The sequence below is a fragment of the Somniosus microcephalus genome, chromosome 4, assembly GCF_052327205.1.
Source record: "Somniosus microcephalus isolate GS21.2 chromosome 4, FLI_Smic_1.0, whole genome shotgun sequence".
Taxonomy (NCBI): Eukaryota; Metazoa; Chordata; class Chondrichthyes; order Squaliformes; family Somniosidae; genus Somniosus; species Somniosus microcephalus.
The window spans coordinates 275,676,389-275,692,309 of NC_140990.1; the positions used below are offsets into that span (position 1 = coordinate 275,676,389).

The 15,921-nt window shown below is 43.1% G+C and overlaps 1 protein-coding gene across 3 annotated transcripts in view; it reads left to right on the forward strand.

The window, feature by feature from the left end:
- xirp2b (xin actin binding repeat containing 2b) overlaps positions 1 to 15,921 on the forward strand; it is a 250,156-nt gene that overhangs the window by 92,381 nt on the left and 141,854 nt on the right. For all 3 annotated transcript variants that reach the window (XM_085986456.1, XM_085986455.1, XM_085986457.1), the window contains exon 3: positions 10,074 to 10,224. In XM_085986456.1, the coding sequence (XP_085842582.1) occupies positions 10,074 to 10,224 (151 nt within the window). The remainder of the gene's footprint in view (positions 1 to 10,073; positions 10,225 to 15,921) is intronic.

Sequence of the window (15,921 nt, forward strand, 5' to 3'; positions counted from 1 at the left end):
AATTCTGATGAAAGGTCATCAACCTGAAACGTTAACTCTGTTTCTGTCTTCATAGATGCTGCCTGACCTTCTGATTATCTCCAGCATTTTCTGTTTTTATTTCAGATTTCCAGCATCTGCAGTATTTTCTTTTTGTAAAAGCACTTCCTTGTTTGCTCTTGCTCCCTCCACCAGAGCTTGGAGGGAGGCCTCATCAAATCTAGGTGCACACTTTGGTCTGGTGCTGGACATAGTAGTAGTAGGAATCCCTCAGAAGTATGTTTAAAATGTTGTACGGCTGAAAAAGAACCAAGGGTGCTTGCAGGCCTTAAATCCAGCTGCATAGATGACGTCATCAGAGGCGAGTTTCAGTATCAAAAGACTCATTGAGCCAGGGGTTCCCACACGCTGGAAAACAAGTGCCCAATTAGGGCAAAATTGCACTTTTGTCCCACCTCACATTGGAGGCAGGGTCCTGACATGCCCCCAGCCTGCCCCCAGTGACAAAATCCAGCCCTTTGTCTGTAGAAGTGTTTCCTAGCTTCTCTCCTGAAGAGCCTGCCTCTACTTTTTAGGCTATGTCCCCTAGTCCTAGACTCCCCAACCAGCAGAAAAAAGTCTCTCTCCATCTACCCTGACAGTTCCCCTTAATATCTTGACAACTTTGATCAAATCACCCTTAATCTTCTAAATTCCAGGGAATACAATCCTAGTTTGTGTAATCTTGCCTCATAATTTAACCCTTGGAGTCCGGGTATCATTTTAGTAAATCTACGCTGCACTCCCTCCAAGGCCAATATATTCTTCCTAAGGTGCGGTGCCCAGAACTGCTCACAGTACTCCAGGTGTGGTCTAACCAGGGCTTTGTATAGCTCCAGCATGACTTCTAACCCCTTGTATTCTATTCCTTTAAATATAAAGGCCAGCTTTCCATTAGCCATTTTGATTATTTTTTGTCCCTGTCTATGATATTTTAATGATCTATGTACCTGGACCCCTAAGTTTCTTTTCACCATTTAGAAAGTACTCAGATGTATCCTTTTTAGGTCTAAAGTGGATGACCTCATGCTTGCCTATATTGAAATCCATTTGCCACAGTTTTGCCCATTCACAATCTATTAATAGCTCTTTGTAATGTTATGCTTCCATCTACACTGCTTACAATGCTGCCTATCTTTGTGTCGTCAGCAAACTTGAATATGTGGCTCTCTATCCTATCATCTAAGTCATTAATAAAAACAGTGAATAGTTGAGGCCCCAACACCGATCTCTGTGGGATGCCACTAGTCATACCCTGCCAACTAGAGTACCTGCTCATTATCCCTACTCTGTGTCTCCTGCTGCTCAGCCGATCTCCTAACCATGTCAATAATTTTCCCTCAATTCCATGAGCTTCAACTTTAGCTAACAGTCTCTTATGAGGGACTTTATTGAATGCTTTCTGAAAGTCCATGGGGGGAAAATTCGGTTAGTTAGCGCCTCCGGGGGAAGGAACTTAGCGCCCGAGCGTGGCGATTTTAGCGGCGCTCACAAAATTGACCAGTCGTTTTGCGGCGGCACTAAACACTACCGCCACGATCTCCTGTGCCCGCAGATTGTGATGTCAGTCAAGCGTGCAACGCCCCGGTAGCGCCTCAGACAGGATATTGAGTCACGCCCCCTGCCTTAGCACTTGCCGCTAGGAATGACAGGTAGAGTGGAACGTTTTCAAGTCGGGAAGGGGCTGGGGGAACGCTATTTAAAGGCGGGCGCTTCCTGCCTTTTCTTGTCGGCAAAAGTTTTGGTTTTAACGCTGTCCTAAGGAGTTTTGGCCCTCAGCACCACTTTTGAGGTTCCTAAGCGCCGAGCTCTTTCCCTGGGCCTATCTATTAGTGCTTCCACGCAATAGCTTTTGAGGTCTCTCCAGGCTGAGATTCAAGGCTGCAATGAGCAGGGTGTGGCTGGCCAGCAAGGTGGCCCCTCCCCTTTAAGAGCTGGACGGCGCCTATTACATTTTTACTTACATTTTTTTCCACCCCTTTTTTTTGGGTCTTCCCTTCCCCCCCCTTTTCCTTTTTTTCTCTCTCCCACATGGCAGCTCTGTCTCATCCGCCCAGTACACTATACACCTATCTCAGCCGTCTTTTGTCTCCACTTGTCCTATTACCATTTCGTCTGGTTTTGAATACCTCTTAATGTCTCTTTTACTTCTTTTGTTCTATCGCAGCCCTGCCTTCGATCTATTTTATTTCCTTTCCAGTTTTGAAAAAGGGTTTCGACCCGAAATGTCAACTCTAATTTCTCTCCACGAATGTTGCCTGGCCTGCTGAGTTTTTCCAGCATTTTCTGTTGTTATTATGGCTAACCCTTTGTTGGTTCTAGGACATATTGTTGCAGAAAACTATCCTGAACACACTCAAGAAATTCGCTACCTTTGTGACATGAGCTTGTCTGCTTATCCCAATCTATATGGAAGTTAAAATCCCTCATTAAAACCACACTGTCTTTACTAAATACTTGTCTAATCTCTGCATGAATACATTACTAAACATAAAAGATTGAAAATAATACATTTATAGTACAGCATCAAATGTGATTAACAACACAATGCCATAATTTTGCTGTAATACCCTTTTGTATGTGCAAACATGGTACAGTAAAATAGATTAAATGAAATTTTGGCATGGTGACATTGTCCTTTTAATAAAGTAAAATATTATTTATACTGGATGTATGATGTAATAATGTCAAACTTGAAATATTATTGAGACTACAAATTTTGCAGAACTCGATCATCAGTGAGTGTCAAAATAGTTCTTTGAAAGATAGCAGCCAGTGAAATTGGGAATTGTTTAGCAAAATTTAATCTGCAATCATCTCAATACTTTGAGTAATTGAGGGTTTGTCTGTCTTCTCTTCCCTCCCCCCCACCCCCCACCCAACATTTCTCTTTTTCCAAAAAAGCTATCATGATTTGTGTGGTGTATGTAACCTGTTCCGCCTTAAGAGAACTACCTTAAGAGATGTACTACTTTCTCTTAGCTGCTGTATACTGTAATACTGTAATACCGGTGGTGACCACACCGGTATATAAGTGTTGTGCAAGGATTTGCTGGGCAGTTCAGCCCTGACCTTCGAATAGTAAAGACCTGTTAAAAGTTATTCTTGTTGTCTGTGTCCAGTGATTGATCCTAAACCTAACTGGGACATACAGACTCAACAGTGGCGACGAGTCCGATCTTACCCTGCGGCAAATTTACATCCAAGGCAGCTTCGTCCTCAAAACGGCCGTCGAGAAGAGGCATCCACCCTCATCATCCTGCTGAGCACCATCACACGGGAGGCATCGAGAACCCGGGTTAAAAAGAAAAAGAATTCTGACCACGAAGCCCTCCATCAGCGACAGGCAGTGTTCATCCCTTCTACCATGGTGGTGGGTAAGCCGATCAGCGACACGAGCAGAAAGTCGGCCGCGTTGACTGTGGAGTAGGGGAGGGAAAACGGAGGAATAAGGGCGGAGAGCTCGACCACGGCCAGTAGAAAGGGCCGGGCTGCAATCGAGGCTGAGAGGCGCAGCGACTGGGGCAGCTTAAGGCTCGAGAGCCGCGGAGAACTCAAACGCAGCCGGTGTACAGGACCGGGCTGCGAGCGGGGCTGCGAGGCAGAACAGCGTCGGGGAGTTGAGAAGCTTAAGGCACGAGAGCCGCGGAGAATTCAAACGCAGCCGGTGTAAAGGACCGGGCTGCAAGCGGGGCTGCAAGGCAAAGCAGCGTCGGGGAGTGAGAACCGCTGGGGAGGCGAGAACGGCAGCAGCAAGGCAATCGCCATTGCAGCCAGCGGGGGAAGAAGGCAAACGCGGGAATCCGCCATTGTAGTCGGCGGGGGAAGAAGACGAGCGCGGGAAAGACAGCCAAGCGCGGGAAGCCGCCATTTTAGTAGGCGGGGGAAGAAGACAAGCGCGGGAAGCCGCCATTTAAAAAAAAAAAAAAAAATTTTTAACTTGCAAGGATGCCTAAACATGGGAACATTAATACCTTTGATAGTGATGTCGAAGATTGGACCACGTATGTAGAACGCATGGAAGTTTATTGTAAAGCAAATAAGGTACCAGATGATGAGAAAGCATTAACCTTATTAAGCTCAATGGGGGCGAAGACATACGGGCTATTGAAGCACCTTCTATCACCAATTAAACCGGCGGATCAGGCCTTCGCGAATATTGTTACTGTTCTGAAAAATCATTTAAACCCCACGCCGCTGATGATAGCGGAACGATTTAAATTTTACAGAAGAACGCAGTTGAAAGACGAAAGCAACGCTGAATTTCTAATTGAACTATGTAAGCTATCGAAGTACTGTCAGTTTGGGACAGGGCTAGCAGATGCGCTGAGAGATAAATTTGTGTGTGGATTGTTAAAAGAAGGAACACAAAAGCGACTGCTTGAAGAGAATGATCTTACGCTTGATAAAGCTGTCACTATTGCAGCATCGCAAGAAGCCGCAGCAAGAGGCACTGCGGAAATGCAGCTACGGTCACCGGAACTCTGTACCAATCAAATGGTCTTGAGTACAGTCAAATGTTATCGTTGTGGAAAGACAACACATGATCAGAACCAGTGCTGGTTCAAAAATCAGGAATGCAGAAAATGTGGCAGGCTTGGTCACATAGCTAAAGTATGCCGGTCAGGAAAGAAGACCAGCAACAAAAAGTCACCGCAGGAAAAGTACAAAAAGGTACACAAGGTGACAGGGAACAGTTCGAACGAACAGAAGTCAGATTCAGACGCCAGCAGTAATGAACTGGGTAGTCTAAGAGTACACAATGTTGGTAAGGAAGCAGACCTCCAAACAATTTGGGTCACACTTCAGATAGCAGGAGTCCAAGTGAAGATGGAATTGGACACTGGATCGGCATTGACGGTCATGAATAAGAAAGATTACAAAAGGTTATTCCCACATATTCCCCTACGGGATACGGAGATTGTATTGAAAACATACATGAGGCAAAGAGTATACCCCATCGGGAAGATAGAGGTAAAGGTGGTCCACAAGGGCAAAGAAAGCCGAGGAATGGACTTATATGTGCTACCTGAGGGAGGTCCACCACTACTGGGATGGGAGTGGATTAGGAAAATAAATATGGACTGGCATTCCTTAAAAGCACTAACGGTAGATTCCGGTACAAAAGATGTCAAACCTAAACGATTGTCCAGAATATTGGACGATGCTAAAGAGGTGTTCCAACAAGGACTGGGAACACTGAGAGGAATTACGGCAAACATCAAGATTGAAGAACATGCAAACCCGAAATTTTTCAAAGCCCGACCGGTACCTTATGCAATACGACCTGCTGTGGAAGCTGAGCTGGAAGGGCTAGAACGTTCAGGAGTACTGTCTAAGGTAGACTGGAGTGAGTGGGCCACACCCATTGTCCCAGTCATGAAGCGTTCATCGAGCAACAAGCCGGGGGAACCGGGGAAGGTTCGCATCTGTGGAGATTTCAAGATCACTGTTAATCCGGTGCTTCACACGGTGCAGTATCCGCTTCCACGGATTGAGGATATCTTCGCTTCATTGCCTGGTGGGAAACACTTCACCAAGATAGACCTGGCGCAGGCGTACTTACAGATGGAAGTTGAGGAAGAGTCACGCCAGTATCTCACAATCAACACGCATAGAGGCTTGTACCGGTATAATAGACTGGTTTTTGGAGTGGCATCGGCTCCAGCAATTTGGCAGAGGGCCATGGAGCAGGTATTACAGGGAATTCCAGGTACACAATGTTACCTGGACGATATTCTGATTACAGGAGATGATGGCGAGGAACACCTTGCAAACTTGGAACTGGTGCTCACCAGGTTGAAAGAATATGGTCTTCGAGTTAATCGCCAGAAATGTGAATTCTTTCAGAAGCGGATCTCGTACTGTGGTCATGTCATTGACCAGGAGGGGCTTCATAAGTCTCCTGACAAGATTGAAGCTGTTGTGAAGGCTCCGCTCCGGATAATGTATCCCAATTGAGGTCGTTTCTAGGGTTGATTAACTATTACCATAAGTTTCTGCCAAATTTATCCACGGTGCTGCACCCGCTGAATGCTCTTTTGCAGAAGGGAGTACCATGGAAGTGGAGCGAGGACTGTAAGAGGGCCTTTCGCGAAAGCAAGGCATTGATCACCTCAGAGGAAGTGTTGGCTCACTTCAACCCAACGCTGCCTATTTGTTTGGCTTGTGATGCTTCTCCATATGGCATTGGGGCAGTACTCTCACACAAGTTGCCAAATGGCCAGGAGAGGCCAGTTGCGTTCGCATCCAGATCATTGACCTCCGCTGAGCGCAATTATGCTCAGATAGATAGGGAGGCTCTCAGCCTTGTGTGGGGAGTAAAGAAGTTTAATCATTACCTGCAGGGCCAAAAGTTTACGCTACTGACAGACCACCAGCCGTTGGTATCCATTTTTAACCCTAAGAAGGGTGTTTCGGTGATGACAGCACAGAGTCTCCAGAGATGGTCCCTTTTCCTAGGGGCACATCAATATCAGATAGAATTCAAAGGTACAAAGCAGCATGGTAATGCTGATGGGCTGTCGCGCCTGCCACTACCTACAGAGGAGGAGGCACCGACGGTTGACCCTGTTGAGTTATTTCACTCGACCATCATCGAATGTTTACCAGTCACCAATGCAAGTATTGAAAGAGAAACCAGGAACGACCCGACACTGTCCAGGGTCTATGAAGTGACAGTGAAGGGATGGCCAGCACATGGTGATCCACTGTTACCGGCATTCTCAGCAAGACGAGAACAGCTGTCCGTCTGTCAAGGAACATTGATGTATGGAACAAGGGTGATTATTCCTCCTAAGTTAAGAGAGAGAGTTCTAAAGGAACTGCATGAAGGTCATCTGGGGGGAGTCAAGATGAAAAGCCTTGCTAGGGTTTATGTGTGGTGGCCGGGTATCGACCAACAGATAGAGGAGCTGACGAAAAGCTGCTCAGGGTGCCAAAAAGTGCAAAATGCACCTCCGATTGCACCGCTGCTTCCATGGGAATGGCCTTCAACCCCATGGCAACGTGTACATATTGACTTTGCTGGTCCGTTCATGGACTCCATGTTTTTAATTGCGGTGGACGCACATTCTAAATGGCCAGAAGTGATTAAGATGACTACCACTACCTCGGAAAAGACGATCACGGTGTTAAGAACGATATTTGCGAGAAATGGATTGCCAGAACAAATATGTTCAGACAACGGACCGCAGTTCGTGTCAGAAGAATTGCAGGGATTCATGAAGAAGAATGGGGTGAAACATTATACCTCTGCCCCATATCATCTGGCTACAAACGGGTTGGCCAAGAGATTTGTACAAACGTTTAAAAAAGCAATAAAGGCCATGAGCGAAGATCAGATTCCACTACAACACAAGGTGGACAAATTCCTACTGGCATATCGAAACGCCACTCATGCAGTGACAAACCAAAGTCCTGCCATGATGTTCTACAACAGGAGGTTGCGGTCCAGGTTGGACTTGTTAAAACCAAATGTGTGGAGGGAAGTTGAAAACAAACAGTTCCAGCATATAAATAACAAGACCACTCAGAGTTTTGAAATAGGACAACCAGTGTTAGCCCGGGACTATAAAAACGAGAAATGGCAATCTGGAACAATTCGGGCCAGACAAGGACCGCTGATGTACACGGTAGATATTGGTGAAAATGTAACACGGCGTCATGCTGACCAACTGGTAGAATCGAGAACAAGGGTCGAACCCATGGTTACGGCAGAGACAACCGTGAAAGAAGTTAGTGAACCTGAAGCATCTACCTCAGAAGTGAATGTACCTGATGATGATGTCCAATCCATAAGAGACCAACTAGATGAGTCACCCCAGCAACGAGAATCAGAGACCCCTGAAAGGCGTTATCCAACTCGAATCAGGAGGCCTCCTCAGAGACTGAATCTTTGAACTGTTTTGCATGAAGTTGTATATATATATGTTATTATGTTATGTTAAATGGGGATATAACTGTTAAGCTAAAAAGGGAGGATTGTGGTGTATGTAACCTGTTCCACCTTAAGAGAACTACCTTAAGAGATGTACTACTTTCTCTTAGCTGCTGTATACTGTAATACCGGTGGTGACCACACCGGTATATAAGTGTTGTGCAAGGATTTGCTGGGCAGTTCAGCCCTGACCTTCGAATAGTAAAGACCTGTTAAAAGTTATTCTTGTTGTCTGTGTCCAGTGATTGATCCTAAACCTAACTGGGACATACAGACTCAACAATTTGAATCCAAGACTGCTTCCCACTCTTACATGCCTGCCTCAGTTGGGTGATTGTCACCATTGCTAATTTCAGGTCACTTTATAGTGAGATGTTCATCTTTGATCCTGTTACACAATCATGAAACAATAGTTATGTTGGTTTACAGATATTTCAACTTTTAAAATCCAATTTCATCAGCCACAGCAGTCAGTCCTCTGGCCACCTCTAGTCTAAAGTTATCCAGTTTCAGTCTGTAGCAAAATTGACCAATCTATGATGTGGGAGAAGCGAGTAAACTCAAGACAAGCTGGGACCTGTTGGTTAGAGAAATGCCTGTGGCCCAGACTATGCCTGCCTCGTGGTCAGAGAAAAAAACAGCATACAAGAATTATAAAGTGGAAGTAACTTGGGAAAAACAATTAACTTGGGAAGAAACTACACTTTCTCAAGGTTTTTGAATGGGGAAGTTGATGAACAATTAAAGCTTTTAAAAAAAAATGTATCAGGCAGCAATTTTAGGCGTCAGCTTTGGCTCAGTGGGTAATATTTTTTGCCTCTGAGTCAGAGGGTTGTGGGTTCAAGTCCCACTTCAGGGACTTATGCATAAAATCTAGGCCGACACTCCAGTACAGTACTCCAGGAGTGCTGCACTGTCGACGGTGCGTCTTTTGGATGTGACGTTAAACCAAGGCCCTGTCTCCCCTCTCAAATGGATGTAAAAGATCCCATGGCACTCTTTTGAAGGGGAGTTCTCCCCGTGTCCTGGCCAATATTTATCCCCCAACCAACCTCACTAAAATCAGATTATCTGGTCATTAACACATTGATGTTTGTGGGAGCTTGCTGTGCACAAATTGACTGTGTTTGCTACAAAATAAAACACTTAATTGGCTGTAAAGTGCTTTGGGGCATTCTGCAGTTATGAAATGTGCCATATAAATGCAAGTCTTTATTTCTTTCAGTTTTGATTAAACTTGAATGTTTATGGTACTGGTATCACATTGCAGGTTTCATATTTGTAAAATAGCTTCACCTATCCCGTGACTTTACTTACAATAACTGAAATAACTTGCTGTAATTTTATTTATGGGATCATAAATATTTAATATCCAGTAATTTAACATATCTTAGTAAAATTATTACATAGGGGTTGTCCATAATGAATCTTACTCAAAGTATACTTGTTTGTGAGTAATTAAGTAATCTCAGTTATACTTTATAATTTGCATTTTACTATAGCTAGAATTTTTTTTTTCAAAAATGGCCTAAATGTAAAAGACTTGGTTCACCATGTTGGGAAGTTATCAAGCAGAGTAATTTCCTAGTACAGCTTGGAACAGACTGTTCCAAATGTTCAGTTCAAACTGTACAATGCCGGCTTCTGTGTTTGTTTACGTGGTAACAAGCTCTGTATCTGTCATGGCACAAGGTTATAAAATAGCTTGGAAATTTTTTGAAGAGTTGATTTTGGCAAGAATACATTGTTCAAAAAGTCCCCTTTAAGGAACCAAGAATTAATAAAATGACCTTCTTATGAAGGATCAACTAAATGGCCTTTGCATTATACACGGCACCCGATACCTATTGTTTATTTAGTGATGTCATTCTTCCTGTTTTATAAAAACCTGTAACTGATCAGTAGAAACATGTACTGAGAACTTATCTGTAGGACTTGCTTGTGCTGAAACTAATGTGGTATGGTTTGTGTCTTTTGTGGGCCTATTTTACTGAGAACTACTATATGATCAGTTCCACTGATAAGGGGTTTGAGCTCAATAAGTGTAAGAGGAAAACCACAGATGTTTCCAAATAGCTGTTAACATGACAGTTTTTTTCCTTTTATTATTTTACAGGAACTGAGAGCTGGTGGTTCGCCCTCTCCACCATCAAAGCAGCAGTCTGGAAATCCTTCAGGCAGCTCTTTAACCAATCTAGATTGTAAAGTTAGGGGGGAACTGGAGAAAACAATGCCCCTGGATGGCAAGGAAACAAACAGCAGTGCGGGTAAGTGCCATAACATTTAAGCTGCCTTGTCATAGCAAAGCTGTCTATAGAATGCCAGATCTACTTTTGGACTGTGCATTTTTCACATAGTGTATTTTAACCCTTAACAGTCGTGAAAGAATTAGTTATTTTCTCTTTTCAGTTTAGTTGTTCATAGTTTCCTTCAAGTGTATGTTTTGTTAATTTTGTCTCAAGAAGGATAAGAGCTACTTCTCCACTCTCATCCAGGGAAGTATCTTCTATCTCATCCCTCCTACCCCACCCCCGCCCACCACCCCTTAGCCTTCCGCTGGGTTAGATACCTCGTCCTTCTGACCAGCATCATTTATATACAAATTCTGCTTTTTAACATTTAGCATGAAGAATTGATAAGAGTTTGGACATTTTTAAAACTCTTCTGTGCAGAAAATGCCTGACCTCTACTTATCATTTTATTCTGATGGCAAGGCTAAGATCAAGAACTCATTGTGCGCACAGGTAGGTGCGTATACTGCAACAAACTGGCATTGCGATGGCTCACTAATTCATGGTACTATTTGGACTCTTGAATACAATGCCGTTTCTAACAAATGGGTGCTTTTTACCACAACAGTGCTTCCTACCTATTGTCGCACCATATCAAAAGTCAGCATTTAGCATTGCACATTCAAAGCAAAGAGCCATTAAAGACTGTGTATCTGGGTTTGGTACCTTGCCATTCATTTTCTCATTCTGTGAGGAAATGAGAGTACAAAATCTGTTCTATTTCCTCTCCCATCACCTGGTGATTGGGACAGATAAACTATTGTGATTAGCCATAGTGAAAATTGATGTGTCTTCTCCTAACGCTGAGCTCACAACTTCATTGTCCTGAACAAGCTTCTTGCTGCAATGGAATCTCATGTCTATTGGAGTTACTAAGAACATAATGATTCTTACCGCTTACCGATCCTAATTCTGTAGACCTAAAATAGAAAATGGTTTATTGTGCTTGTGTGCGTATATAAGGTGGTGCTTGAATGTTAAAGTCAGATTTGTTTTGAGAATTCATCTGCAGGGGAAATGAAACCTGATGATTCTGTATTATTTTTGTTGCAATAAGTTTGTAATTGGCCAGTCCTTTGAAAGGTAGCATTGTCGGTGGTACAAAATAATTTTCCCTGTATTTTTAATATACTGAATTAAAGTATTACGTTTGTTAGCACTGAATGCTAAATATTGTGGCACTGAATTTCCATGGGGTTATCCCAATCTCCTGAGCATAACTTCAGCAGGAGATCAGCAGAAACCCTGGAGATAAAGTGTGTGTGTGTGTGTGTGTGTATGTGTGTGTGTGTATGTGTGTGTGTGTGTGTGTGTGTCTCTATGTCTGTCTTCTTTCCCCACCCCAGTCACTAGTGTATGGGAGGTTGGTAGCATTCAAAGAACTCTGAACCATCTAAGTAGATGGACTAAACTGTTAGATGAATGTTAATGAGAATAATTTTAAAACAATGCACACTGGAAAGGTGAAGCATCTGCACACAATAGATAATTGTCCAGTATAGTAAAGGTGGAAAAGGAGAAGTATTTGGAGATGGTTATCAATCATTCACAAAGTATCGATGTTAGACTGTCATCAACAAGTCTAATCAGCGAGTGAGATACATTTCAAGGATATTTGATTAGAAGTGAAAGCAAGTTGTCTAAGCCCTGTAGACACAATGATATGCCAACATTTGGGACTTTTATGTGGAATTTTGGATAACCTAAAGGATATTGCTGCGTTGGAGGAAAGTTCAGAGTTGGGAGACAAGAAGATTCTGGAACTTACAATTTTAAATTACAAAGGTAGACTCTGAATTTAATTTATTTTCTGTAGAGAAAAGAAAATGAGTAATCAGCCTTTAAAATACCAGAAGACCCACATAAGATGGCTACTTAACTTGATTGTGAAACAATTGTGAAGAAACCAATCTTGTGAGTTTAGGGGTTAGCAGAATCCGCCCCTCCCCCCAACCCCTTGTACAGAGATCTATCTTTCATTTTATATGGGAGCTTGTGTCCATTTTAATTCGGTTATAGCTCTGAGAACAATCTGATCAGTTAGAATAAGCACATTCTCTGGCTCATAACTATATATTTAGGGTGCCTGAGTTCCTTTTCTTCACTGATTTTTTTCGACATTGCTTTTAATAACAGAAGTGTTAGTATTCTATGGACATTATCCTTGGACACCCTCAGCCAGCCACACTGAGGAATTCAGACATGAGGATGTAATGTAAACCTCATAGTACTACAGGTATAAGCTATAAACTATAAGTTGTGACAAAATACATAGAAAAACATCAGTAAGGCATTTTATATCAATTGGGAAACTGAGTGACAACAGTCTAGATTTTTTGGGGGGGAAGCTTCAAAAACTTGGTTGTCAGTCTATAAGAAGGAGACAGTTATTCATCTGTGATTGCTGACCTACTACGAGGTAGGAGTCTGTTGCAGCAGGCATTTTATTCAGTGTCTAGAGCTTATGTTGATTGACAATTCCAAACACGAGGCTTGCCTCACAGCGAGATATTTAAACTGAAGCCTTTTCCCATTTCACTAGTTCCTTTTTTTGTATGGACATTTGGGTAGTGGCAAATGCAGGAATCTGTGAGGTTTTTTTTCTTGCATGGTAGAGTTGTTTTAATCTCGTGCAAAGGAAAGCTAAGGGTTTTTTAACTTATTATTGTTTTGACCGATTACCTGAAGTGTTAAATCTTGTGAAACGTGCAGCTCTTGCTCTTGCTTCTCAAGAATTTTACTTAAAGTGCTCTTGCAGAGAGCCAGCACGGGCTCGATGGGCCAAATGGCCTCCTTCTGTGCTGCAACCATTCTATGATTCTATGATTAACAAACCTCATTCATAACGTAGTCTAATATGGTGTCAGCTGTGGCTCAGTGGGTAGCACCCTTGCCTCTGAGTCAGAAGGTTGTGGGTTCAAGTCCCACTCCAGAGATTTGAGCACAAAAGTCTAGGCTGACACTCCAGTGAAGTGCTGAGGGAGTGCTGCACTGTTGGACATGCCGTCTTCTGGATGAGACATTAAATAAAGGCCCAGTCTGCCCTCTCAGATGGATGTAAAAGATCCTATTGCACTATTTCGAAGAAGAGCAGGGGAGTTATCTCCGGTGTCCTGGCCAATATTTATCCCTCAATCAACATCATTAAAACAGATTATGGGGCCATTATCACATTGCTGTTTGTGGGAGCTTGCTGTGCGCAAATTAGCTGCTGCGTTTCCGACATTACAACAGTGACTACACTTCAGAAAGTACTGCGTTGGCTGTAAAGCGCTTTGCAACGTCCGGTGGCCGTGAAAGTTGCTATATAAATGCTAGTCTTTCTTTTTTTAATATGGCCTTTCAGAATGTTATTTGTCCATCCATCAGTCAGAGACCAGGAGAATGAGGTGTAAAGTAATCATTTCCATTTGGTTTATCAGTAGCATAATGGGTTTATTGTTCACCCTGGGCATGCTACTTCCCAGATAACTTCATGCTAACCTTGACTGTAAATATTTAATCTCCTGAGGGGAAAGGAAAGCACAAGTACACTTTTACTCCACCCCCAGAGTAACTCCAGATTAGCCATCTGTTTCATGTCTCCAATCTTTAGCCCTAACTGGCAATCCTCCACAGATGATGCTCGTGTCCCACCAACAATATTTAAAAAATATATTTATTAATTCACGGGATGTGGGTGTCACTGGCCAGGCCAGCATTTATTGCTCATCCTTAATTGTCCTTGAGAAGGTGGTGGTGTGCCGTTGCCTTGAGCCGCTGCAGTCCGTGTGGTGAAGGTACTCCCACAGTGCTGTTAGGTAGGGAGTTCCAGGCACTTGACCCAGCGACGATGAAGGAACGGTGATATATTTCCAAGTCAGGATGGTGTGTGACTTTAAAGAGAATTTGGAGGTGGCAGTGTTCCCATAATAACCATGATATGCCATAGAGTATTCGAGAAAGTGCCACCTTGGCTCAGTGATAGCACTGCCTCTGAGTCAGAAGTTTATGGCTTCAAACCCTACTGCAGAACATGAGCACATAATCTAGGCTAATGCTTCAGTGCAGACCGAGGGAATCTCATAGGTATCGTCTTTTTAATAAGATGTTGAACCAACTTTCTGTGTGCTTGTTGAGGTAGACATAAAAGTTTACATTTAACCCCTGGCCTTTTTTTTTGCCTATTGGAGAAAGAATCAATCAACATCATTAATTGCTTTTGCTGGGAATTTTTCCATATAACCATTACTCAGAATTTGTGTGTATTCAGCAAGTTACTCCAGAGACGAGAGCACATAATCTACAACAGCAACAACAACTTGCATTTATATAGCTCCTTTAACATAGTTAAAAGCTCCAAGGCATTTCACAGGAGCGTTATCAAACACAATTTGACACTGAGCCACATAAGAGATATTAGCCACATAAGAAAGCTTGGGGGCATTTTAAAGGAGGAGAGAGAGGTGGAGAGGCAGAGAGGATTAGGAAGGGAATTCCAGAGCTTATGAATAATAGAATTGAAGGAGCATAATCTAGGTTAACATTTCATTGCAGTACTGAGGGAGTGCTACACTGTTACAGGTGCTATCTAACACATGAAACATTAAACTGAGGTCCCGTCCGCCTGCTCAGGTGAATGTAAAATTTCAAAATTTGCAGATGACACAAAACTTGGAAGTATAGTGAACAGTGAGGAGGATAGAGATAGACTTCAAGAAATCATAGACAGGCTGGTGAAATGAGCGCTTTGGCAGAAAAAATCAAAGAGCAAGTTATTATCTAAATGGAGAGAAACTGCAAAGTGCTACAGTACAAAGGGATCTGGGGGTCCTGGTGCATGAAACACAAAAAGTTAGTATGCAGGTGCAGCAGGTGATCAGGAAGGCCAATGGAATCTTGGCTTTTATTGCAAGGGGGATGGAGTATAAAAACAGGGAAGTCTTGCTGCAGTTATACAGGGTATTGGTGAGGCCACACCTGGAATACTGCGTACAGTTTTGGTTTCCATATTTAAGAAAAGATATACTTGCTCTCGAGGCGGTTCAGAGAAGGTTCACTCGGTTGATTCCGGAGATGAGGGGGTTGACGTATGAGGAAAGGTTGAGTAGGTTGGGACTCTACTCATTGGAGTTCAGAAGAATGAGAGGCGATCTTATCGAAACATATAAGATTGTGAGGGGGCTTGATCGGGTGGATGCGGTGAGGATGTTTACGCTGATGGGTGAGACTAGAACTAGGGGGCATAATCTTAGAATAAGGGGCTGCCCTTTCAAAACTGAGATGAGGAGAAACTTCTTCACTCAGAGGGTAGTAAATCTATGAAATTTGCTACCCCAGAGAGCTGTGGAAGCTGCAACATTAAATAAATTTAAAATGGAGATAGACATTTTCCTAGCAGATAAGGGAATTAGGGGTTACGGGGAGAGGGCAGGGAAGTGGACGTGAGTCTAGATTCGGATCAGCCATGATCCTATTGAATGGTGGAGCAGGCCCGAGGGGCCGTATGGCCTACTCCTGCTCCTACTTCTTATGTTCTTATGTTCTTACACATGGCAGATGAAATTTAATGCAGAAAAGTGAGAAGTGATGTATTTTGGTAGGAACAATGAGGAGAGGCAATATAAACTAAAGGCTACAATTCTAAAGGGGGTGCAGGAACAGAGAGACCTGGGGGTATATGTGCACAAATCA